This window comes from Catharus ustulatus, chromosome 21 (assembly GCF_009819885.2).
Source record: "Catharus ustulatus isolate bCatUst1 chromosome 21, bCatUst1.pri.v2, whole genome shotgun sequence".
Lineage (NCBI taxonomy): Eukaryota > Metazoa > Chordata > Aves > Passeriformes > Turdidae > Catharus > Catharus ustulatus.
In genome coordinates, this window is record NC_046241.1 from 5,330,389 (window position 1) to 5,355,864 (window position 25,476).

Sequence of the window (25,476 nt, forward strand, 5' to 3'; positions counted from 1 at the left end):
GCCAGGGGACCCCTGCTGGGGCCAGGCCACCTATGGAGACACTTATGGAGCACGTCAATGTCCCCAGAGCGAGGGAATGGCTGGTGCGAGGTGCTCCTGCTGGCAGTGATGCCGTCCAGCTCTCACCCCACAGGGGATGAGCACCAGATGGGCATGGCAGTCCTGATTGCAGGGCTGGAGCCTCATCCACAGAGCTGTCACACTCCTCTAGGGCTGGCACCTTCTTCCATGGGGCTGGCACTCTCTTTTAGGGTTGGCACCTTCCTCCAGAGCTGGCACCCAGAGGTTTTTTCCACATCTGCCAGACATCCCCAAACTGAGGTGCAGAGGTGACTTTTGAGCAGCTGGGAAGGTGCAAGCAGCCACAGGGACTGCAGGAACTGTGGGGACAGCACGAGGGTGGGCAGGGACAGCAGTGGGGCCAGGAGCAGATGACAGCGTTCCTGGGGAGGAAACGCTGAGCGAGCGATGAGGGTGGTTGTGAGGGGGGGCAGGAAGGGAGGAGCAGGCAGGGACGGGCTTCACAGTTATATACTCTCGGTCCCCACGGCATCCGACCAGCACAGCCATGGCCGAGGGCCAGAAACGACGGGGCTTCAAGAAATTCAGTAAGTGGCCACGGGGCAGGGCGGGTGGGCAATGGGGTGCTCACCTGGACATCTCAGTGGGTAGGAGGATGTGTGAGAGTTAGTGTGTGTTCTCACATGCTCTCTGGGTCATCCCATCCAGGGATGGGATCGTCCCATGCAGGGATCTTTGGAGCTGTGACAGGCTCTGCTCTTGTTAGGAAACTCACTGGGGTGAGGGGCTTTGGGAGTTTCCATCCACAGGGCTGGGTGCTGGCTCAGGAGCTGGGTGCTGGGACTGGGACAGTCTGCTGCAGCTCAGCCCTGTGGTGGATGCTGGGATGTGACCAGAGGGATGCACAGCAGGGTTTGGGGGTCTTCACTCCCTAAATCCCACTCTTCAGGGTGCATGGCTGGGGTACAAGCTGGTGCTGGGGGCTAGGGGTGGCTATGACCATCACCCCAGGGTGCTCCTGCAGCTCAGGGATGGGGGTGACACAGAGGAACCGGGGAGGGAGCCTGGGAATGGATTCCCACCAGCTCTTCTGGGAGGAAATGCTCGATACCCACCGGGAGCGAGCTCTGCACTTTCTCACAGACCTCAGCTTTCCCCTGCAGCCCCGGGGGGAGGCTGCAGTGGCCTTCACCCCATTCCCAGCGCTGTGCTCTGCTCTCTTGCATTCCTGCCGCGGGGCCGGCGCCAGACGGGGGCCAGTCCCTCTGCTCCCCTGGGACCCTTCTGCAGGCCAAACCCACAACCCCATCCCAGCTGGGATTTTCCTTTGTGGTGGAGTCGTGGGGAAATGGGGAAGATCCCCAGTGCTGTGTTTCCCACCTCGCAGCAGCCCCAGGAGCAGCAGGTAGCAGAAGATGCTTGGACTACAAGGTGATGTTTAGCACAAAGCAGTTTTGCCTGTAACTGCACTCAAGCCTTGAGGTTTCTGCCTTGCAGAGGGGCTTTTAGGATGCAGCTCCTTCACCCCGTGCAGCTGCAGGGATGCCCCACAGAGCCCATGGATGGCAGCTGGAGTGGAAATCCAAGGGCCCAGCAGCCCTGGACACCCAAGTCCTTGCTCAGCACCTCTGCACCGTGTCGCTTCCTGCCCCGGCAAATCTGCCGTGCTTTGCAGAGCCCCAGGGCAGCATCAACATTGCAAAACCCTGGTGACACCCACAGCACTCGGGGCTGGCAGAGAAGCACTGCTCAACAGCACTGCAGCCACAGGCTTGCTCACCCTGAGTGCTGACACCAGCGCTGGCACCGGCACCGGCACCGGCACCATCCAAGGCTGCGCTGCAGCGACACACTGAGCTGAGCTGGGGCTGAGGTGTGAAATGCAAAGCCGCCCGCCGGAGTTATAAATATTTCTCTGGCGAACATGTTCATGCTCAGCTCTTGCAGGTGGCAGCTGGAGCTGGTGAGGGCCTGGGTGAGGAAGTGGGGAGGTTATCTCCCGCCCGCAGCAGCACCCGTGGCTGGTTCCTGCTCCACCGTGCTGGCGAGGCATGCATATGTGGGCAGGTCACATGTGCCCAGGACCCACATTCCCTGAGGAGATGCCCTGTGTCCCTTTCTTGCATCCTGCAGGGCTGCCCTGAGGCTGTGGGGATGGGCACAGCCTTGCCCAGAGTCCCCCGGAGGAAGTAGGCAGACATAAATTATTTATAGAGTTGCCTGCTCGACAGGGTTGGGTGTTTCCTCTGCCCCTCAGCTGTGGTGGGAAGATGCAACCACTAGATTTGCCAGGGCACAGGAGACTTCTGCTCCCTGAGGGACTAGGGCAGAATTCCTGGGTAGCAGAGATACCTCAAGAAGCATCATATGCACCCTAGACCACAGGGACGTTGTGCCAAGCTGGGACTGCAGATGTGGGTGTAATAGGGTGACTCCAGGCTGCATAGTGCCCCATGCCCACCCCAACCCAAGACCAGGGGTTCTGGGACCCCCCATCATCACACCGTGCCAGCAGTAACCCCACACTCATCACTCCTTTCTCCTTGACAGAGTTCTTCAAGTTCAAAGGCTTTGGGAGCCTGAGCAGCATCCCCCGCTCCTTCACCTTACGGCGCATCTCTGTGGTCCCCAGCTCCCCTGAGACTCTTGGGCCACATCTCCCACCTCCCCATGGCTTCCTGGGAGAGCCCTTTGACAGCACCCAGGATGATCTCAACACTGTGCCCAAGAGCCCTGGCCCTTATGCCCAGTCATCAAACATGTACTCCCACATGGGCACCATGCCCAGGGTGAATCTGGGCAAGGCAGGGAAGAGCCTGGGCAAAGACAAGAGTAGCCAGAACTGCTGGGAGAAAGGGACTCCCAACAACAAAACCCCCCAGACAGCCCTGCTCCTCGGCCTCAAGTGCCCTGAGATATCCAGCACTCCTGGCCCAGGCACAGACTCATCCTCGGCTGCTGGACAAGCAGAGCAGGAGGAAGAAGCTGAACTCGGGGACACCCTGGAGGCAGCAACGGCCAGCACAGACCAGGAGCCTGTGGGAAATGTCTCCTGCCCTAGGACAGAGGAACCGAGCTCCAGCCTGGCTCCAAACCCCAGCCCGGCTCCAAACCCCAGCCCAACCACAAACCCTGACACAGCAGCTGGAGCAGAGACCACTGATGGGGATCTGCTGGAAAAGGGACAAGAGCATCCTGACACGACCTCCCCAGACAGGTATAGCCCTTGAGGTTTGCTCTGCCTTCTGCTAAGACCCCCATTTTGCCCCTCCAGAGCAAGAGGAGGGGGCTGGGACAAACCAGGGTCACTGCAATGTCCCCCCGTGCCCACAGTGCCAGCGGGATGCACCTGGCCGGTGGGACAGCACAGCTGGAGCATGGTCAGGTCAGCGGCTCCATGGGAACGAGGTTTCCTGTGGGATTTCTGCTCCCTCCTGTTTCCGGACGGGGTGGAAACATCTCGCCGCCCCGTTCTGCCCCGGCATCTCTTTGTCCTGCGGCGGCTGCGTTCCAGCACCAGGATGTGCTGCTGCGGAGAGCTCTCACCAGCACTGTTACAGCCTCCTGCGCCTCTCACTCTCCTCTTTTCCACCCCCTCTATCCTCTACCCCTCTGTTGGGCAGTACTGCCTCTCCCAAGGCACACGGGCAAATCCTGAAACCAGGCACTCTGTCCCCATTTCATCACCTGCCAGTAAACCCACTCTGGGCACAAACGCCCTCATTCCAGGGACAATCTCCCCCTCAGGGGGAATTTGAAGGTTCAGCCATCTGAGATGACGGATGGATTTTTTTTTTGTGGAGGGTTTTCACCGCAGAATCAACCAGAGGGATTTTTATCCCCCAGCCCCATGGCATCTGGGCATAAGCGCCAAATGCGACCCCAGCCCGGCAGGGTGTGCGGGACTGGGAACACAGGCAAAGGCGACTCCGAACTCTTGCCGAAAACATTTCTCCCCCTTTCCCTGGCCTGACTCTTCTCTCTCTGCACTCAAGTGGCCCCTGATGTCCCTGTTCCCCCTGCACTGCCCGGAACCGGGAGCTCCTTTCCCTAACACTGAGCATTCGGGAGGTCCGGGTGGTCCGGGGAGCGGGGGGAAGCGGAGAAATCCGTGCCGGCGGTGGGAGCCGGGCTGTGCCGGCCACACATTCCTGCCGGCCGAAGGGTGGGCCGGAGGAGGGCTGGGACGGGAAGGAGGAGGGTCCGCCACCGCCTTGCGCGCCCCGAAGTCCCGGCGCTCAGAGCAAGGCGGGAGAGCGCGGGAGAGCTTCTCCCCATCCCGGAGCACAGGAGCCCGCTGCATCCCGCAGGGCCCATGACAGCGCTGGGCAGGAGGTTTCCCACCCTGGGACAGGGCAGGTAAGGGGTTCTGCGCCCCCCGGCCACCCCTCGCACCCCGGCTCAGCGGAGGGGATGGGGAGGGAGAGGCTGGGAAGGGGCTTTGCTTGGGGCGGGCATAAAACTTGGAGGCAGATGTCGGAGTCGAGGCGCTGCTCGGGTGCCGAGGCCCCCAGCCCGTGGTGGTGTTTTCCTCAAGGAAAGAGCTGCTGAAACCGCAGCAGACCCGGCGCCAGGGGCTGCGGCCAGCTCGGGGGGCCAGGGGTTCGGAGATTTGGGGGGCTAATGGCACTGCCACATCCTTCGGTGAGCACAGAGCCCCAGCAGTGGCACAGAGTCCCCGAGGAGGGTTTATCCCTCTGTCCCTCACCCTCTATCTCCCAGAAACAAGCCAGCGTGGCTGGGATCCAAGCAGCAGTGGGACATGGATGGGTCACATGGGTGTGTTGAATTCCCATAAATTGGTGGCCAAATGCTTTTTTGCGTCCTGTGTGGCTTCCCCGATGATGGGTGTTGCCTTGCTGCTTGCCAGGGAAACTGAGGCACGAGAGTGTGCGGAGCTGAGGTTTATTTCAGCATCAGGGTTATTTCTGCCCCTCCACACCCTAACCCTGCCACAGCTCCTGGCTCAGGGAGCGAATGTCTGCCAGAGCCATCCCAAGGCCAGGCCCTGCTGTGGGGCGGGTGGGAGGAAGTGGGACCGGGATAATGCTGCGCCCCAGCCCTTCCTCCTGTGCAGGCACATCCCTGGGGATGGGGACAGTCTGTTCCTGCCAGGCCATGGCAGCAGCATGTTCCCTGGCGGGGCGACAGATATGGTCCTGGGGCGTGTTTCCACCTGGAGTATTCCTCCGGAGTATTTTTGGTAAGGGCAGTCCCCAAGACTGGGTGGGCTGAGGATGCTCGTAGGCAGCAGGGCTTTCCCAGAATCAGGCCTGTGAGCGGGGAAATTGTGCTGCTGTGGGACAGGGAGTGGCACCCAGCCTGTGGAGCTGCTCAGAGCCAGGCGGTGGCTGTGACTCCAGCAGAGACACGCTGACTAACGGGAGGTGACCGCTGGCAGGTCACAGGGCGGACGTGACTCGGTTTCCCTGTGCATGGCCTTGCGTGAGGCACGGAAACACCGCTTCCCACAGGCACTGCCTGACACTCCCTGCAGACCCCTCTGGCAGCACTGCCAGCCAAAACCTCCCTGGAGACAGCTCTACAGAGGGGGAAACTGAGGCATGAGGTCCCAAACTTGGTTTCCCTGGGGTACAGCCTGCACCAGTGTCCCAAGGAAAGCAGAGCCTAGGCTTCAAACCAGGTTTGGACCCACGGGATCCTGCTGGACTGTTCCCAGCAGCCAGCCTGGAGCTTGGCACATTTGTAAGTCATGGTGATGCCTTCCCGAGCCCAAAGGGAGCAGCCACCCCACCAAAGCCCCACTCCCCAACACCACTGCTGTAGCTGCTGTCCCAGCAGCTCAGCCACGGCCGCACTCCAAAGGCAGCCTTGGAATTTCTCCCAGGCGCTCGTCTGCCCCCAAAAATGCCGTTTCCTCCAGGAATGTGCAGAACCAGGGGGGCTGCGGTCCCAGCTGCTGCCCTTCCCCGGCACAGGGGCCTCTCCTGCCTGGGCCCTCTCTGCGTCGCCCAGCTGCTCCCATGCTCCCAACTTCCTGCCCAGAGGCCCCCCGTCCTCCTGCCGGTTTTTCTCACGGCTCTCGCAGCACCAGGCAGCTCTGCAGCGTGTGTGTGAAGGGCAAACAGGCTGGAGAGGCAGCGCCGGGGTGGGCAGGCAGCCCACAGCTGCCCAGGGGAGTCTGCATCCATCCCCGCTCCCAAATGCTCCGCTATTTTCTTCACCTCCAAAAAATATGGGCTTGATTTCCAGCCCCTTTTTCCCCTCCCAAGCTGGACACCAGGGAATGCGGTTTCTGCAACGTGGGCTTGGAGAATCACAGAATCGCTAAGGTTGGAAAATACCACTGAGATTGAGTCCAAACTTCAACCAAACCGTGTCCTTAAATGCTGTGTGTGAGGCACGGGAATGCGCTTCCCACAGGCACTGCCTGACACTGCAGACCCCTCTGGCAGCACTGCCAGCCAAAACCTCCCTGGAGGCAGCTCTGCAGAGGGGGAAACTGAGGCACAAAGTGCCCATCCACAAGTTTTTAATAGACTTTTATAGACTTCCAAGTGGAAATTGTCTTCTGGAGGGCTGGATCCTACGAGGGGGTCACGTAGATCCTGTCACAACACACTGTAACGTCATGGGGCATGTCCAGTGGAAAAATGTCTGGCAGTGGTTGCCTCTGCTATCCCTGCTTCCCTTTGGGGAGGCCCCCAGGCACCACTTTCAACCTGGAGAGAGCCCACAGAGGAGGAATTTGGCTCCCCAGTGTGGTCTCAGGGAGAAGTTGTATGCAGGACCCTCAGCAGTTCCCAGTATGTGTCTGACAAGGTGGCTCCTGGCAGGGAAGGGACATCCCAGGTCTATGATGAGCTTGGATTTGGTTATTCCTTAGTTGCAGTTGCCTGTCCTGGTGTGGCAGCCTGCTGTCCCCAGGGCCCTGTTGCTCAGGCAAGCAACCTTGGCAAACAGGGATGTTCATACTGAAGCTTGACACTGGAGAGGCAACAGGCTCTGGATTCTGGTTAAAGACATCTGGATTTTTTGTATTTTGTTCTGAAAGGGGAGACCTCAAGGTAGCACATCCCAGCTCGGGCTGTTACAGCCTCCTCTCTCCTTTTGAGTTTCTGTTGTTCCCCTGGGACTCCTCCGTATGGATACACACCTGGACTCCTTATAACAGCATGAGAAGCATTCCCAGTCTGGGATAGTTCATCACAGTTCAGGCCTAGCTTTGGTGAGAGTTGGATTCTGTAGGGTCACACAAAGCCATGAAGTCAAAAATGCTTGTCTGGATGGTGTGTCCCAACAGCTGCCAGCTGGGAATGCAGCTCTGCCAGGGAACAGGACACAGGGCCCCCCACCTTGACATGTATCCCCCAGCACTGTGACCTGCAGGGACCCCAGCCTGGCTGCTGGGTCTCCGTGGTTCGGCTCACACGGTCCCAAGCCGATTTGAGGTGATATCCTCTAAAAAGGACTCATTCTCCCCTGATCGCATTAGGGAGGATAAGCCCTGTGCTGAGAGTGGGCACAGAGCAGGCAGGAACAGTGCTGGGGCCCTGGGAACCTCTCCCAAACCATGGCCATGCTCTTGGCACCGTGGCAAGACAAGGGACACAGACCCCAGCTCCCTTAACTGTGCCACACTGCCTTTGACCTGAATGTCACAGCTTGCTGCCCTTTACTCATGTATTTTTATTGTTCCTCTTCCTTTTAGCCACCACGATGGCCTGGAGTCTGGCAGTGAATACGTGAAGGTAAGACACAGAGCTTGCTCACATCCTGTCCCAGCTGGGTGCCAGGGATAGAGAGGGGATGGTGGCCCTGGAACTGTCCAGGTTTACACCAGCAGGCTGCTCAGTTCTGCACCCCTCCTCCTTTCTGGGCTCTTTCTTCGGCCCTGGAAGATATTTCTGGCAAGGCCAGGCAAGACAGAGGAGACACAAACCATACGTGGTGGCCCCAGTGCTGTTCCCACAGGAGCTGCTTGCATTTCATGTTCCCAGATAGTTGTGAACGCCCACAGACGCAGCCTTCTCCCTCCGCCCCCACGTAAAGAAACGGAAGGGTTTGAGCCACTTTCGTGGCTGTCACATGAAAGTTGGTGTAAATCTCTCCAAATCTTTTGCTTATCCTCCAGCAAACTATTAACATTCCTGAGGACTCTTCATGTCTGGCCAGAAATTCATTAGTGAGGCGCCTGGCTCTGGAGGAGAGCGGCTCTTTTGCAGGAGGCTGCTGGCACGATGGGGCGCCGGGCAGGCACAGAGCAGCAGTGCCAGGGGTGCTGTGAGGTTTGGGCACAGAGCACTGAAACCCACTGAAGTGACAGGGTGGTCACTGCCATGCCATGGCCTTTGGGGTGTTTGTTTAAGGAGAGTTGGAGCTTCCTGAGTCCAGTTGTCCAGTGGGGATCTAATCTAGTGTGGCACTGGGGGTGCTGAGAAGTGACTTGAGGTGCCCAGCTTGGGTGGTCTAATTAGCACAGAGCCCTGCACCTTCATCTTTTGGACTTGGGGCTCCTGGTGGTGGCTGTAGCCAGACATGGAAGTGTGGCAACCCTCTGTGGTAACACCAACTGGCAAGCTTGGGAGAGAGCTGGCTGGACCCTGAGCTCATCTGCTGCTTCAAACAGGGGTCACCTCCCTGTGTGTCCATCCCTGGGGCTAATGAGGACCCCACATGCTGAGTCTGGCAACTGGCAGCCTCTGGGCACTGGGGTCAGTTGAGGTTTTTGACGTGCAGCAGAGCGATCCCGCGGGTGGGATGTTCTCTCTGCGCCCTTAAGCCATGTGGCAGAATGGGAGTTCACAGGGCTGGAAGTGGGATGTGTGCCAGGACAACAAAGCTCTGACTGGGCGTATTGGGTCTGGCTGTGATGTAGTTCGTTTTCCCCTGCAAAGCCAATACACTGGCCTCTGCAGGGAAGGGCCCTGGTATGGGGACCTCAAGACACACAGAGAAACTGCTGCATGCACAGGCAAGTCCTGTGAGGGCAAGGAGGGGTGAGGAGAGGAACAGAATAGTTTGGGGTGTTTTCCCTGGTGCTGTTAGTCTGTCCACCCGGAGATGGACACATCTTATGGCTCATGATTTAACAGACTGAAACAATACAGCTGGGGAGCAATGGATATGGTTCTGCCTTTGGGATCAAGTGCTTTTTGGTGAGCCAGGAGAATTCCCTACCATCCAGTCAAATCCCAGACCTGAGCTATCTGGCCTTTATTTTTCATCCATCCCCATGATGTCTAGAAAGAGCCCATGGGCTGTGATTTATACACCACTTCCCTTTGGTCAGAGAAGCAACTGATGGCTGCAGTGACAGCAGCTATTTTAGTCAAATTAGCAATTATCTGGAGTGTGAGTGACCGGGATGACAGGGACACTCCAGCTGATTGCAGGCGCTGTGCCTGGCTGGCAGCCCGTGCAGCTGCAGGGTGCTCAGCACCCAGCAGTGTTCAGCCCCAGGTCCTGCAGGATTTAGGGTGGAAAGGAGGCTGCTGTGCCTGCCTTCGGAGCAAGAGGGGATGGGGGGATCTGCCATTGGTCGGTGTAACTGGGAGGGAAACAAGCAGAGGGGAAACACTGGTGGGGGATGAGCAAAGGAAAAACAGGAAGAAAAGAGCTGGCAAAGGAGAGAGTCAGGAAGAGGGAGAGGATGTGTTGCAAAGCCCTCTTGAGCAAAGGCTGACAGGCAGGTCTGTCCAGGTGTGCACCAAGGATCTGCCAAACATCAGCCCTTGAGCTTCAGCTGCAAAACAGCCAGGGCTGGTGCTCCTATCTCCAAGCCTGGCCTGATTAGATGTGCAATCGGGAGCTAGAGAGGGTTGGAAAGCCAGGATCAATAAGCACTTGGTAATTAATGTGCTTTAATAATAGCCTAAGGGCAGGTATTTCTAAGCTGCCTGGGGATCTGCGCACCCAGCTCTCTGTTTCAACATCCCAACCACCTCAGCTTTGGCCTTTGTGCAGGTGAAGGAGCTGCAGAAAGACATTACCCTTTGGGAGAGTAGCAACCAGTAAAGCTGTCACACGTCCTATGAGAGCTCAGTCAGGGATTTTCAGCTTCCCTGTGAGGAGGGGCAGTCACAGCTGGAGGACTTCACCCTGCAGCACCCCGTGAGGCTCCCACTCACATATTGGTGAAAGCCTCAATAGAAAACCATGGAGCTCATCACAGGGGAGAAGCCCTGGCAGGAGGATGATTCACCGTCGCATCTTTTTGGAGCAGCATGTCCCTGCACAGTGCCATCTGCTCTGTCCCTCTGCCCCAGGCAGGAGATGAGGAGGAGAGTCCATGCTCCCTGCCCAAGCTGGTGGGGCTGCAGGCACCCATGGGACCTGTGGGACCTGCTGCCTCATGTTCCCTGCCCGCAGGCTGTGTGCTGCCACCAGTTCTCCCATGCCTCAGCCCTGTCCTGCTGTTCAGCCGTGCTACTCTCCTGTCTCCTCTCTCCCCTGCAAAACCAGGGGCAGAGTGAGAGCCCAGCCAGCGCCTCTCAGCTCTTTGTTCTGCACAGAAGAGCTGCTTGCTCAAGCAGGGACCTGTATCTCATCAGCCTTGGATGCTGTCTCCTTGTCTGGTAATATGAGGGGCTCGTTTGAATTAATTAGCAGGAAGGCTGCAGGGTTCTGTGGTCGGTGGCAGCAGGAATACCTCTCTGAGGTCACAGTGTCGCCTGGGAGGCATGGGGCTCCTTGGGCCAGGACATACTTTGCAGATGGGAGGGTGAAGCCCCCAGTTACCAAAGCACAGCCAAATTCAGGCTGTGCAGTGCAGGACAGATGTGGAGGGAGTACAGCAAGGTGTAGGTTCCTGTCACTGCCAGGGCTGGAGGAGCCCCTGCCTGTCTCCTGCACAGAGCAGCTGCTGGCAGTGGGTTCAGGCAGGGGTTTGGGGGATTTATTCAAGAGTCAAGGCTGGAGCAATGCTTTGAGTCATCAGTGCTGCCTTGCACATCCCATACGTGATACTGTGGCCTTAATTAAACTGAAGCAGAGCCTTAATTAAACGCAAGTCAGAGACAGCCTACACAGGAAACAGGCAGCCGGCTCCCTGCCATGTGAGGTGGGCACTGGTGTATCCCCCAGAAAGGTATCACCATGTGGGGGTGAAGGAAGACAGGATGGGCGAGAGGAGACAAGGCTGCCCCTGACTCATGGGCATCACTGGGGGGAGCAGGCAGATTTGGAATGGGGAGAAAAGAGGTGCTGGGTCCCCTCAGGGTGTCTGCTCCCCCCAGAGGAGCCAGTTTCTCTCAGAGCACCGGCAGCCAGAGGTGCTGGTTCCCCCCAGGGGTGTCTGTTCCCCTCCGAGGAGCTGAGTCACCTCAAAGGAACCAGTCCCACTGCGGGCACGGGCAGTGGGATACCAGTTCCCTTCAGGGATGCTCGGTGCTCTCAGAGGTGCCGGTTCCCTTCAAGGCACAGGCAGCCGGGGTGCCTGATACCCTGAGGGATGCTGCTTCCCTTTGCAATACAGGATTGCCGGTTTCCTTCAGGGGTGCGTGATCCCCTCAGGGCTGCCTGTTCCCTTTGCGACATGGGAGTGCTGGTTCCTCTCGGAGGAGCTGGTTCCCAGTTCTCCTCAGAGCACAGGCAGCCGGGGTGCCCGATCCCCTCAGGGATGCTGGTTCCCTTTGTGGCACGGGAGCGCAGGTTCCCTCGGAGGAGCTGGTTCCCAGTTCCCCCGCAGGGCGCAGACACCCGAGGTGCCGCTTCCCCCCGAGGTGCCGCTTCCCCCCGAGGTGCCGCTTCCCCGGTTCCCCGGTTCCCCGGAGCCGGGGCGGCCCCCAGGGGCGGGCCGGGGCGGAGCTGCCGCACCGTGCCCGCCCCTCGCAGCCGACAAGGGATGAGGTAATCGGGGAAGCGGCTGAAATTGAAGCCCGGCGGCGGCGGAGGCAGCGGCGGTGCAGCCCGGGCCGGGGCAGCCCCCGCCGGGCGCGCCGCGCCATGACGGAGCGGTGCAGCCTGTGGAGCGCCCTGTCCGCGGCCGCCTGCTGCTTCTACCGCGGCTCCTTCATGCAGGTGCAGGTGAGCGGGGGCGGCGCTGGCACCGCACCGGCTGCCCTGCGCTCGGCGGGCAGCCGCACGCGTGGGGAAGGCGGCGGGGGCAGCGGGAGGGGAAGCGTAAGGGGGACCCCTGGCCACGCACCCGCTGTGGGCTGTTTGGACTCCCTGGTGCAGCGGGGGAGCCTCCCCGGGGAGCCCTGCGGTGCCCCCGCTCACACGGAGCTGGTGCGGGCAGCGCGCCGGCCGCGCTCAGCGAGGCGGCAGCGAACGCGGGGTGAGCCGAGCACCGGGTCGGGGGGTACAGCTCGGCCCCCCTGCAGCAAAAAGATACCACATCCCAAAAAGATACCAGACCGGCGCTTTGACAGGCAGAAAAGTCTCTGCAGGGAACCCTCACCTGCAGCAGACCTCATGAAGGGGAGCGTTTAGCATCCCTCAAAAGGTGGCATGTGCCCGGAGCATCACTGAGAACAGGAGGGAGATCGAGCCCAGATGAGCACACAGCCTCTTGGCCCGAGTGTCCATCTCTGTGCTGCACTGCACAGGTTTGACTGGTGGCAGAAAGCTGGGATCCATCTGTCACCTGTCCTGTGGTGGTTCCAGCACTGCCACTGTCTGGGCATGAGTCTAGGTGTCCTATTTTTGGACTCCAGCATTTGCACAAGGGGGGCATGGTGCTGGGAATTGGTTCCCTCATTTACTGAGTTTGAGAGCAAAGGTGTTTAGGACTGCAGGAGCCAAGCAGGCTCTGGTCTGAAGCACGAGCTGTAGTGTACTGCAAGTTAGAAGGGAGCCGACAGCCAAGAGAGCTGGCAGTCTTATTCAGTACTCCTGCTGAGCAAGGTAGGTGCTGAGCTTTAGAGATTATTCTGGGTAAGACGGAGCCCAGAAGCAGCATTTCAAGTCTTGTCATGATTGCGGCTGATCTCAGCGCAAAGCCAGATTTTGATTGCTGGTGGGGGTGAAGAGGGAAAAGCAGCAGAGCTTTTTCCAGTTGTCCAAAGGCCACTGAGCACGGGGACATGCCCTTGGGCTGCACATTGCAGGGGGTGAGCCGGTGCTTTCAGCCAGCTGCTGCCAGAACAAGGGAGGGACAGGTGAGCATCTGGCTCTCGCATGGGGATCTGAGAAGGGATGAAGGGCACTCCATCCCAAACCCAGAAAGAGTTAAAAGTGAAGCCCTAACTGCTCACCTGGCTCTGCCAGATCTTTCACCATCTATTTGTGTCCAAGCGTGCCCAGCAAACACACACTGAAGTCCCCATGAATGACTGGAGCACTTCCAGCTGACAGCCGCATCCCTGCTCACCGCCAATGGCGGTGCACCCAGCCTGGGAAGCACTGACATCATTTCTGGCCAATAGCAGCTCCGAAAAGGGATGCAGCAGCAGCCGCTGCCGCCGTCTTGGAGTGAGATAAGTAATATATAGATGGATGGAAATGTGTGTATACACACACATCATCACTGCATTGGAGACCTGCTGCCCCAGGGTAGCAGGAGCAGCATACTCTGCCACCCCGCCACACAACCTGGGGTGCTTGTCCCACCTTAGAGCACCCAGATGTTCCTGACCATCAACCCCAGCTGCACCCCACCCCTGCCAGTGAGACAGAATTGCTCCAGAGCTGCCACAAAGGAGCATGGACAAGGGGAGAGGAGACCATGAGGGTAGCCAGGACTAGTCCTAGGAAGGGCTTTGAACTCCAGAACAAAGATCTTGAGCCAAGATCTGCCTTCAGTGGGGACTAATGGAGATATAACATAACCAAGAGATCCCTTCAGTCACCTGTGGGGTGGGCAGATAGGCTGATGCCTTCTCAGAGGCCATTTAGGTTCCTAGACCCATTGCAAGAGAGGACAGAGGAACAAATTATTTCCATATGGATATCAAGATTAGCAGGACAGACTGGCTCACAGCAGGACATGCAAACTGAGAGCAAGCCCATAACAACCTGGGGATTGTTTGTGGTGGGATTTTCTTGTGGTCAGGCAGGGTGGAGTAACCATTTTTGGGTGGTGCCTGGACTGGTAAGTGCAGCAGTCCTGCATCAGGCAGGCAGAATGGTTCTCGGGTTTGCCGTGATGCTCAGCAAGGATGTTTCTTCCAAAATACATCACTGAAGTAGCCAATTGCCAGGTGTGGAAGCAGAGATGACTCCTCATGCAAGTCTGTGGCTTTCCCCAGACACCTGTTCCCAATGGCTTGTTACTCCATTTCCTCACAGTTCTGCTTCCCAGGCCCCAGAGCTGCTTCAGCAGCCAGAGCAAGGGTGGAGAACTCCAAAAGGGGCTGGGATTCCCCTAGCAAGGTCCCAGCACAGGTAGGCATCATAAGCAGGAGGGAAAACAGATGTGCTTGGTGCCTTGGGGTTAGTCAGATGTTATCAGCAGGGTGGGGTGTGAGTACACCTTGCTCTCCAAGCTGACTTCATCCTCATCTGCAACTCCTCCAGGCTGGGAGGGAAGAGCAGGAAAGCAGAATGGAAATAACTCTGGTTTCATAAGATTACCTCTGCAAGGATAGAAAGCCAAATGCCAGCCTTTGAAGCTCTCCTTAGAGCAGGCAGAGTTACAGCTGCTGTTTTATACACACCACAGGCATCAGCACCCTCCATCCCTGCAGTTCTTACCTTTCCACTACCAGTTCCAGTCCTTGCCATTCAACTGGGAAGCACTTCCTCCATTAAGAAAGCAGCACAGAGTCAGGGAAACAGGCAGGGATGGAGAGCCTCAGGAATTGCCTTCTCATGGCAGCTGCCCCATTGCACGGCTGCTCCAGAGGATTCCCCAGCCCCAGGACTGTGAAACAGCCCATCAGGGCACTCTCCTTTCTCCAGCCGAGTCAGCTTGGCTGCCGGTTGGGATTCCTCAAGCAAAGCTTGGCATCATCTCTGGCAGATTTTGAGCTGGTTTGTCTGGTGAGGCTGGTTTGGAGAGCCGCTCTAATCCCCATTTCTTCCTGCTCAGCTGGAAGATGCCTTGGGGTTCTTCATGCTGGAGCCCAGCACCATGCGCTCCAGCCAGATGCTAATGGCAGTCCAGGTTTTCCCCACACCCACCCCACTAGTATGCAAGACCTCACATGGGGCCCTGCATCTTGAGACGTTCCCTTGGCACGGCCGAGAGCGCCAAGCGATGCCTTTTCAGTACAGCGCTCAGACATCCGCTTACACACTGCTGACAGCGCCCGGCTGGCCCGCGCCGCCTCGCCAGGCCGTGCCATGCCAGGCCCTGCCAGCGCCTCGGCACCCGGCCAGCTGGCAGCCTGCGAGCCGGGCTCCTCCGAGACACGCTCCCGACGGAGCGGGGAAACTCGAGCGCTGCTGAAGGGCTCAGGGGAAACACGGCCCTCCACAGCACGGGGGTCTTTGCTGCGAGGGCTCGTGGGGAGCCCAGTTCCTGCACAGAAGGGGAGCAGACAGGTGATTTTGGCAGCGTGTGGGAGTAGTGGGAGAGATTCACAGCAAGGACCAGTCTCGGTTACATCACACCAAGGAAAAGGGCTCCATGTGATCGGTGTCATGCTGCCTCCCCAGCCATTATGGCCTGACAATCACTCCAAGCAGTGGCTTCTTAGTGGCCATGCAAATTGGGTGGGATTTCGCTTCCCAGGCAGGGACACTGCCCTCCACATGGCTGGAGAAGGTGGCTCCTGACACCCTCTGCTCAGGGAGCTGGGCTCCCTCCCCCATCTGCAAGATGCAAAACCTTTCTTGCCTCTCGCAAACCTCCTGTTCTCTCCTAGCTTAGCTCATGGCTCCTGGCGTGGATGCCAGCCAGCTGCTGCCCAAATCTAGGCTTGGAGACACTGGGCACTGCTCAGCTGGGCTTGTGTTTTTGTTACCCCGCATATTTGCATGGGGAGGATTTGGAGGAAAACCCAGATGTACAATGCTGAGCAGAACAGGCACTAATCCCTGCTCCAGGGGTGGTGGGGGGAGAGCTGTAATCCAGCCTGCTCCCAGCTCAGCTCTGATGGCTTTCACCTGCACAAACAGCAGAGGTTCCTGGGGGATCCCTTGATGCCCCAGAGTTTGGGGGGAACCCTGTCACAGAGAGGGTGCTGCAGTCAAGGGTCCCTCACACCCCTCGGCCAAGCCAGGTCTGCTCCGTGGCAATGGATTTGTCGCCATGGAAACAGCATCTGCTCGGCCTGGGCCCCCCAGGAGGCAGCCGGACCCCTGCAGCATCCGCCGGCTACCATTTATTTTTAATCGGGCTCAGCAGCACCGGGTGGCTTTTGTCTCCAGGAGGGCCCAGAGCAGCAGCAAGTGCTCAGATCCCTGCAGCCCTTGGTCAGTGGGGGGACAATCCACATATCCCTGCAGCTCCAGTCAACAGGACCCTCTCATAGGGGGGATAAACATGGTTGGATGAGCAAGTCAGAGTTCAATCCACACTGTTTTCATAGGCTGCTTCCACCACCTTTGATTTGACAGGAGCTGGGAAGGGAGGAACAAAGGCAGGCCAGGCTGGTGAGGGCAGGGCCTGGAGAGCACAGTCCAGTGCACAGGCCCTTGGCCACTGCCTCCTTCCATCTCCCCAGGCTGGAGCAGGGTCCCCAGGACAGGATCCCTGCCTGGTTTGGCGAATGAACGCAGCTACCAGGGGGGATGGAACATCTCCTTGGGGAAGGAGAGACCTGGGGCCAGTGTCCTGCTGAGGGACTCTGGGGTGCCAAGAACGGCACAAGGGCAGTGGGTACAAGGCAGGAGAGCAGCACAGTGCTCTACACTTCCCCTTGCTCACAAGCAGTGGAGGAGCAGAGGGAATCAATACAGGGCACACAGGATGAGGCAGCAGGTGAAGAGGTCAGCTCCAAGGCAAGTCCCTGAGGTGTTGGCATGGGGCTGCAGCCCCCTGTGCTCTGGGGAGCCAGCTGCCACACCAGGCCAGCCATGAGTGCCAACCTGCTCCTCTGGCAGTGCCAGAGCTGTGTCAGCAGAGCTTCAAGCCCATGCCTGTCCTGTGAGACAATACCAGAATCCTGCCCCAACAGGCACCAGGGAGCTGGGCCAGCCCTCGCTGCCTCCTTACAACTGGCACTGTCACCAGAGGTGAGCCAGGCCACCCAGCCACCCTCGTTTATGGGAGCAGAGGAACAGGGCACCCCAGTAGTGCCATCCAAGCTTCTTAGCCCATGGCAGTGGTAACACATATGCCCCTCTCAGGACACCACACATCTGGGATATGGAGGGAACCCACGAGTCTTGGCTCCCAGGCCCTGCTCCATCACACAGCTGTGTCAGTACCACAGCAGGATCACCTCAAAGCCACTGTGTCAACCAGGAGAACTGGCCCCATGTGAAGCACGCATGAACCCCAGACTTGTGCTCACATCCCCAAATATCCACTGGCTCCACCATGCCAGCAGCTGCCCTCTAGGAATACTGCAGCAGGCAGTGGAAGGAGGCAGGCAGGCAGGCAGGCTCCAGCCAACAGACACATGAAGCCATCATCCCTTATCTCTCCAGGGAAAAGGAGGGGGCAGATTGCATCCTCCAGGCTCAGGTGCATCAGTGCTGGTGAAAGCTAATTTCTAAAAGCTAATTTTGATGCAGAAGGTTCCCTTTACATTTATCATTAGTATTTATGCTGCCATCAGGCTAAGCACAGTTAACCCTTTGAAAGGGGAGCTGTGGTAGATGGTTAAAGGAGGAGCAGTAATGCAGGTTTCCTGCTGAAAGAGTGCTTCTTATGGCAGTTCAGCCCCAGAGATGTTTAAGGGGTTTTCTCCTGCCCAACCACACTCAGCTCTTAGCTGGGGCAGAGGAGCAGCACACCAGGCACAGGGCGGCCAGGCACAGTAGGGACATGCCACCAGGAGACCTTCCAAGTGCTCCTGGTGACAGGACCTGGCCATCAACAGGCACATTACCACATCCTTTGCTACAAGCAGTAATCCTCACACACAGCTGAGTTACCTGGCCCGGGGGGGATAATTGTGCTCCTGGCAGGTGCCACAGTCCCCACACAGGGGTCCTGCCATCCCTTCCTTCCCCAGTCCCTGCACTGCCTGACACTCTCTCTTCTCCTGTACAGTTCTCCAAGGAGAAATACATCCTTGACTCATCCCCAGAAAAGCTTCACAAGGAGCTGGAGGAGGAGCTGAAGCTGAGCAGCACCGACCTGCGCAGCCATGCTTGGTACCACGGCCGCATCCCCCGGGAGGTGAGATGGGGAAGGTGGGTGGCTCTGGGCACCCTTGACTTGGAATGTTGTGGGAGAGCACTCTGAGGCCACTCAGAACTGCCAGCCTGTCCTTCTGGGAAATATCTGGTCAGAGGCTTCATTAGCTCTGAGCTGCCTGATTTTGCCTCAGCACCCAGAGCCAGGGGCAAGGGGAACAACCTGTGCCCCAAATAACAGCTCGGCAGATCATCCACTCTGCCCTGTGGTCCATCCAGCGTGGCTGTGGCTGAGCTGTGCCCTGTCCCCCTGACAGGTGTCCGAGAGCCTTGTGCAGAGGAATGGCGACTTCCTCATCCGTGACTCGCTCACCAGCCTGGGTGACTACGTGCTGACGTGCCGCTGGCGCAACGAGCCGCTGCACTTCAAGATCAACAAGGTGACAGTCAAGTCCAGCGATGGCCATACCCATGTCCAGTACCTCTTTGAGCAAGAGAGCTTTGATAATGTGCCTGCCCTTGTCCGCTTCTACGTGGGCAACCGCAAGGCCATCTCGGAGCAGAGCGGGGCCATCATCTACTGCCCCATCAACCGCACCTTCCCCCTGCGTTACCTGGAAGCCAGCTATGGGCTGGCCAACGGGAAGCATGGGGGACCCCACAGCCCCTCCACCCAGAAAGGGGGACACATCAAGAGGAGGAGCATCACCATGACAGACGGCCTGACTGCAGACAAGATCACCAGGGCTGAGGGGTGCCCAACCAGGTGAGCGTGCAGTCTCATCCCAGCTCAGCTACGCAGAGGATCGGCCTCAGGAATGAGGCAGGGCATGCTCAGTCACTGCTCTCTGGGTGCAGGGCAGAGGTTGGGGAGCAGGGATGGAAGAGAGAGACCAGCAGAGGCATAGGGGAAGAACCAGTACTCAGCTGGAACTGGGGTTTTCTCCCAGGCTGGCTGCCAGCCATGCTGAGCTACCACAGCAGACGCCCAGCAAGCAGACATGACTTTAGCATCACAGGCCAGAAGCCAGAGAGTGTTTTACAATCACCCAGTCCGGGATTACCAGCATGTCAGGGCTTGTTAGAGCCATGGAGCTGAGCTTTCCCAGGCAAACATGAGAGGAGAGTCAGTCCCAGACACCAAGACAGCATTTGTTGTTTGGTTTTGAATGGCCCTTTTAGTTTCAGAGCCCTTTCCATTCAGCATTTGCAAGGAGTTACCAAGCAGGGCTGAAAGCCTGATGGGCAGGAGGAGACTGATGTGTCTGTGCTAATGGAATCTGCACAGACCCTGGATCACAGCCTTCACGAAACTGAGCTGTTCACATTAACCTTGGCCAGCTGGGCTTCTCCAGAGGTGGAGGAGGAGACTTCCTTTGTATGGCTCACTTTTGGCAGTCCCAGGCTGTCCAGAGCCCTGCAGGGAAGGCAGGGCCACACACATATCCTCACATGCAGCAGCCAAGGGCAGACCCATCTACCCCTGCCTCCAGCAGGACACAGCCTGTTGTTAAGCCAAGCTGCTTTCTCACCACCCTGACCTTCTGAGCCCAAGGGCAGGGTGAGAATGCACCAGCAGAAAACAGGCAAACAACTGTTATGGCTGGGAAAAGGAAAACATTCAGACTTCCAGAAGAGCGTATGTGTTTCCAGAAGAAGAGCCCAGATCCATCAGTCTTTTCTCATCACTCACATTTTCCCCAAATCCCTTATCACCACCACTGCTGTCCCATCCTCCTCCCACTGCTGAGGCACAGTGCTCAAGACCAAACACATCACAGCAGCCCAGCCCTCACCCACAGGGGAGGCTTGGAGGGCAGTGAATTACCTGCCATAACTCCTTGCAACCCTCCCTGCACTCAGCATCTTTTGCAGCACCATTGACACACAGTGTTTTCATCAGGCCACCACTTGCTGCCCCATCAGCTTGTAACTTCCCAAGTCCTGTTTCCAGGCACTTTCCAGCTCTCCTAAGCTTTGGGTCGGAGCAGCTGTTTGCCTAACCAGCCCAACACAGCTCCCAGGTAGAAATAGAGTAACACAGTGTTAGATACCACTTTGCAGCACAACCCTAGAAAACTACTATCCATGACTTCTTTGCTAGATTCACTTCCCCACAGCATCCTGGAGTGGATCAAACTCTTGCCATCCCAAGTACCTTGTCTTAGCATTGCATACTGTTGCATTGCTCTGCTTTCCTCTGTAGGACCAGGATCCATGCAGGCAGGTTTGTCTCTGATTTATGTGGATCAGTGGGTAGTGACCCCTTCTGCTCCCAACTACTGCAGGGACTCCCTGCTCACTGCTCCAGCTGAGCTTGTTCTGGGTAGTTGTGGAGGGAGGTGATGATCTAAGGGAGGTGTTGGGGCAGCAAACTCTCATATCAGCCCCTCTTGCTTGCCCAGGCCTTGCTTTAAGGAACTAACCTGTGCCCTCTGCCCCCTCCCTAGCGTGTCCCTGCCCCACCACAGAGACATCATTCGCAACTGTGCTGTCAGCGTGGACCAGATCCAAGACCTGCACTCCCCGATGTCCCCCATCTCTGAGAACCCAGCATCACCTGCCTACAGCACAGGTAGGCATTGCCACTCCATCCCTCTGGGGACAGTGGGGATGTGGATCAGCCTGGACTTGGCACTGCTGTGATGCAGGGACCTGAAGAAGGGGACCTTAGGGACAGGACCTCAGCCAGTCCTCGGCTGCATCATTGTGCAGCTGTCCTGGGACCAGTTGTTCTGTTTTGGCAGAGGGGCTTTCCCTGAGCCCCATGTTTCTGGGCTGCTGCTTCTGCAGTCCCTATGTGTGTGCATCTTCAGGCTTTGATAAGTGTCTCTTCTGTTCCCTACAGTCACACGGCTAAAGCCACATGCCTGCCAAGCATCTGGAATCACCCCAGCCTCTCCAGTCATAAGAAGGTCCAGCGAACCCCAACTGTGCCATGGGAACAACAGCAAACCTCTTCCAGACCCTGCCCACAGCTCCCATTCGACCCCCTGCCATGGCTACGCCCGTGCCTCCCCCTCTCCCTCCGTGAACAGCTACAGTGACCCAGACACGGGGCACTACTGCCAGCTGCACCCCACCTCACCCATCAGCAGGGACCGGCCAGCCCACGACACCAAGCAGCTACCAACAAAGAGCTACGTGGAGAGGCTAAAGGTGGAGGAAGGACAGAGAGGGACTGTGGAGAACAGCTCTGGGGAAGCAGAGGCAGGGCACAGGCTGAAAGCAGAGCTGGACTTCATGGGCTTTGTGCCCCCCACCATGGAAACAACCTCTTCCTTCAACCCTGCTGCCTTCCAGTCCTTGCTCATCCCCCTGGATAACAAACCTCTGGAGATGACTGTGCTAAAGAAGGTCAAAGAGCTGCTGGCAGAGGTGGACGTGAAGACACTGGCCAAACACATCACCAAAGTGGACTGCCTGGTACGGCCAGGGCCTGGAGGGAGGGCTGGGCACTGCTGCCCTCTGATCAGTCTGGGTTGTCAGGGATCAGTGCATCCCCAAACATCAGGCAACCCCTGAGCATTGGAGCATCCTTGCAGGGCTCTGCCATGGTGTATCAGCCAGGGCAGGCAGAGGCTGGGCTGGGGCAAGAGGCTGCTCGAGGACACTTCAGCCTCTCCTCAATGAACAAAGGTCTAATCAGCTTTCACCTTCCTTGCCAGGTTGCCCGGATATTGGGTGTGACAGTGGAGATGCAGCGGCTCATGGGGGTGAGCTCTGGCATGGAGCTGCTCACCCTTCCCCACGGCCACCAGCTCCGCCTGGACCTGCTGGAACGGTACGGCACAGCATGGCCAAAGTGGGCCCACTGGGCTGCCCTGCACTGCCTGGTCCAGCTTCCCTGGGTGTTCCCAGCCTGGCACAGGGGAGGGGAGAGGAGGAGCCCTGTGTAAGCCCCCAGAGCATCCCCCCTCCCTGTGCTGACCCTGCTCTGTGTCTTGCCCCTTGCAGGTTTCACACCATGTCCATCATGATCGCTGTGGACATCCTGGGCTGCACAGGCAGCACGGAGGAGAGGGCAGCCCTGCTCCACAAAACCATCCAGCTGGCTGCCGAGCTGAAGAGCACCATGGGGAACATGTTCAGTTTTGCTGCTGTAATGGGCGCCCTGGAAATGACACAGGTAGGGGGACATTCCTTTAGTCCTCATGGCCTGCGCTCAGCCCCTTGCTCAAAATGTATCCCTCTCCCTGTGTCCTGCAGCTCCAAGAGTCACTGGGATGCGTGAAAGGGGAAAATGCCCCGGGTAGGCAGCATGGGGCCACATCCGCTGGGATGCAAGCAGGGAGGGGGAAGAGTCATCCCCTCCACAGAGCAGACAGCCTAGTCCCGCCAGGATCCAATTGTTTTTCAGTGGTTGGGCTTTTTGTTTTGTGCTGGGCTGTGTTCCTGGGAGGAAATGAATCTGCCCTCCAGTACAATACAAATCAGTCTCAAGGCTGTGGCAGCAGCGTCTCCGGGCCACACTGCTCCCTTTGGAAGATGAAAGGAGATTAAAATTCAATTTTAAATCGAGCCCAGCTGGGAAGTCTTGCTTCCTGCCTGCACAAAGGAGGTGGAATGGCTGCCCCCTCCCTGCATCTCATCTTCAAGGCCGCTGTGACGAAGGAAAGTTGCTGTCCTGGGGCACGGGCAGGGGGGGAAATCCTAAGCCCAGCCTCACTACCAGAGCTGTGCCATGTCTGGCCATGAGCACTGGTGGAGAAGGCTGTTTGCAGGGGCAGCAGGCACTGTTGTGTGCAAGGCTGGGCACTATGGCTCCAGGGTCAGGCTGTTCGCACTGGTTCCTGGAAGCTGTGCTGCCCCTGCACTTCCTACCTGCCCCATCTCCTTTCAGATTGCCCGGCTGGAGCAGACCTGGATGGTGCTGCGACAGCGGCACACAGAGGGTGCAATCCTCTATGAGAAGAAGCTTAAGCCATTCCTGAAGAGTCTGAATGAAGGGAAAGGTAACAGGAGCAACTCCCTTTGTCTCACTTGCTTTCTCCTTCCCACTTTTGTCTGGGCACGGCCTCACTTTGAGTTTGAGAGCTCTGACCCTCTCCCAGCTAGTGCCAGACACCCTCTGGCTCCTGAGCTGCCCCAGCACTCAGCAGAGCCCATCTGGCCTTGTTTGCCCCTTTCCTCCCAAGGAAGCATTTCATAACTAAATAAAACCAGCAGCTGAGCCAAACTGTCGTGCTTGCATGGCAGTGAGTGCCAAACCAAGGGACAGGTTTGGCTGCCAGTTGGAAAGATGAAAATCCATGTGTCTCTAATGCCTGGTGCCCTGTGGTCTGCAAACCTGCTCCTCATTGCAGCCCTGGGAAATGCAGCCTGAGCATGGCCATCAGCTTTCCCTTCCCAGCACGGCCAGAAACCCTGGCTGGGAGGAGCTGGTGTTGGACAAGGCAGTGGCCCCAGGCACAGCGATCAAATAGCCACAGCAGCTGCTGTGTCCAGCTGAGCCTTAAAGCCTCTCCTGGGAGCACAGTGACAGCCTGGTGTCATGGCAGCGTTTGGCCACGGGAGCACTCCAGGGGGAGATGGGGAGGGGGGCGCAGGGTCACAGGGCCATGTGGGGTCCTAAGAGTGCCTCTCTCCACAGAAGGGCCACCGCTGACCAACACCACCTTTCCCCACATCATACCTCTTGTGACTCTCCTGGAGCGGGATGAGGCTCTCACGGAAAGCCCCGAGTCCTGGGAGGCCACTGACAATGGCGTGGAGGTGGTGATGGCCCACCTGGAGGCAGCACGGTTGGTGGCTCACCATGGTGGGCTCTACCACACCAATGCAGAGGTGAAGCTGCAGGGTAAGCAGTAGGGACAGCAGAGCCCCTTTACCTCTGCCCCATGCCCAGTGTGCAGCTCCAGCACACACAGGTGCAGGGGATCCCATCCCAGGGAACTGACTCTCTCTCTTGCAGGTTTCCAGGGTAAAGCGGAGCTGCTGGAAGTCTTCAGCACCGAGTTCCAGCTGCGACTGCTCTGGGGCAGCCGTGGGGCTGAGAGCAGCCAGGCTGAGCGCTACGAGAAGTTCGACAAGGTCCTCACTGCCCTGTCCCACAAGCTGGAGCCAGCAGTGCGCTTCAGCGAGCTGTAAACTCCCCCAGGCCCTCGGAGACCCCCAGCTCCCAGCCTGCATCCCACCAGTGGCTGTGGGGCAAGGGAACGGACCAGGCACCCAGCATCAGGAGGAGGAGGAGAGATGGCCCAGAAAGGCACTGAGGCACAGGTCAATTTTGAGACAAAGAGGAGGAAAAGCAGCCACCTCAAATATGCCACATACCTCTCCAGGACACAACAAGCCAGGGGTCCACAGTGCTACTCTGAAGAGTGGGGACAGTGTCTGGGCAGGCCAGCACCAGCCTCCACACCCAGCCCTGCTGAGGTCCATGACTACATGGTGCCACTCACCTCACCCTTTGGTTTTGTTTTTTACCATCTCCATCTTACCCACAGCTGCTGGATCCCGTGTGTAAATATATTTTCACGATTATTTCTTGATGTACAGACTTGTGAAGGATGGTCCTTGTTGTAAATAATTAGGCTTATTCATTTTGTCATGTAAATACATGTACATATCTCATGGGTTTAGTTCTTACATACAATAAACTTTTATCCTGTTCCTCAAGGGAACTCCCTGTCCTGTGGGTGTCCTTTAAAGGAGCCCCCCCAGGGGAGCAGAGCTTGGGAAGGGCTGATGGGGGGAACTTCTAGTCACTGGCAAGGGCCTCTCTCAGATCCACATGGAGCTAGAAAGCACACAGGGCTGGTGGGATGATCAGTGGGAATGGTGTGTCACTCTTCACAGCACAAGAGCTCTGCTGCTGAACTCTCTCCAGCCACAAGGAGTCCACTGCAGGATGCAGTTGCAGGACCAGGTGCAAATTATGTGATTTAAAGCACTTTACTGATTCATTCTTGGCCAAGTAAGGTGGAACCACCACCTGAGACATCTGTGATGACATGGGGAAGATGCTGAGAGGGTCTGCGGTGTCAGGGAGGTTCTCATCCCCTCAGCAGCACCCAGACCCCATGGTGGCCCAATGACAGCCCTTCTGAGGAGGGCTGTGTGGTGTCACAGAATCATACAATGGTTCATGTTGGAAGGGACCGCGGTGGGTCAGCTGGTCCAACCTCCCTGTGGGCTCCACAGCCTCTCTGGACAACCTGTTCCAGTGCATGGTCACTGCACAGTAAAGAAGTTTTACTTTGTGTTCAGGTGGAACTTCCTGGGCATCAGTTTCTCTACCCATTGCCTCTTGTCCACAGCACCACTGAGCAGAGGCACCCCTCCTTAGGCATATATATATATATATTATATATATATATATATAAAATAAAGCTGAGCAGAGATGCAGGATCACCT

General features: G+C 57.7%; 1 protein-coding gene across 3 annotated transcripts; it reads left to right on the forward strand.

Moving 5' to 3' along the window:
- Window positions 1-553: 553 nt before the first annotated feature.
- Window positions 554-24,743, forward strand: SH2D3C (SH2 domain containing 3C). Of its 3 annotated transcripts, XM_033077731.1 has the most exons (12): window positions 554-608; window positions 2,572-3,238; window positions 7,694-7,733; window positions 18,032-18,160; window positions 18,435-18,883; window positions 20,568-20,692; window positions 20,966-21,543; window positions 21,786-21,901; window positions 22,075-22,246; window positions 22,961-23,072; window positions 23,711-23,917; window positions 24,032-24,743. In XM_033077731.1, the coding sequence occupies exons 1-12, from the start codon at window positions 569-571 to the stop codon at window positions 24,205-24,207; spliced, it is 2,811 nt and encodes a 936-aa protein (XP_032933622.1). In that variant the 5' UTR covers window positions 554-568; the 3' UTR covers window positions 24,208-24,743. The 3 variants fall into 3 exon arrangements, with proteins under 3 accessions (XP_032933622.1, XP_032933623.1, XP_032933624.1); XM_033077732.1 differs by lacking the exons at window positions 554-608; window positions 2,572-3,238 and adding an exon at window positions 4,322-4,380; XM_033077733.1 differs by lacking the exons at window positions 554-608; window positions 2,572-3,238; window positions 7,694-7,733 and adding an exon at window positions 11,828-12,009.
- Window positions 24,744-25,476: the final 733 nt, after the last annotated feature.

What these genes read in the sequence shown, in the direction of transcription:
- SH2D3C (XM_033077731.1), top strand. Translation starts at nt 569, where the DNA reads ATGGCCGAGGGCCAGAAACGACGGGGCTTCAAGAAATTCA. An exon ending in ACGGCCGCATCCCCCGGGAG is followed by an intron (nt 18,161 to 18,434) that starts GTGAGATGGGGA and finishes TCCCCCTGACAG; the next exon opens with GTGTCCGAGAGCCTTGTGCA. An exon ending in TCACCAAAGTGGACTGCCTG is followed by an intron (nt 21,544 to 21,785) that starts GTACGGCCAGGG and finishes CTTCCTTGCCAG; the next exon opens with GTTGCCCGGATATTGGGTGT.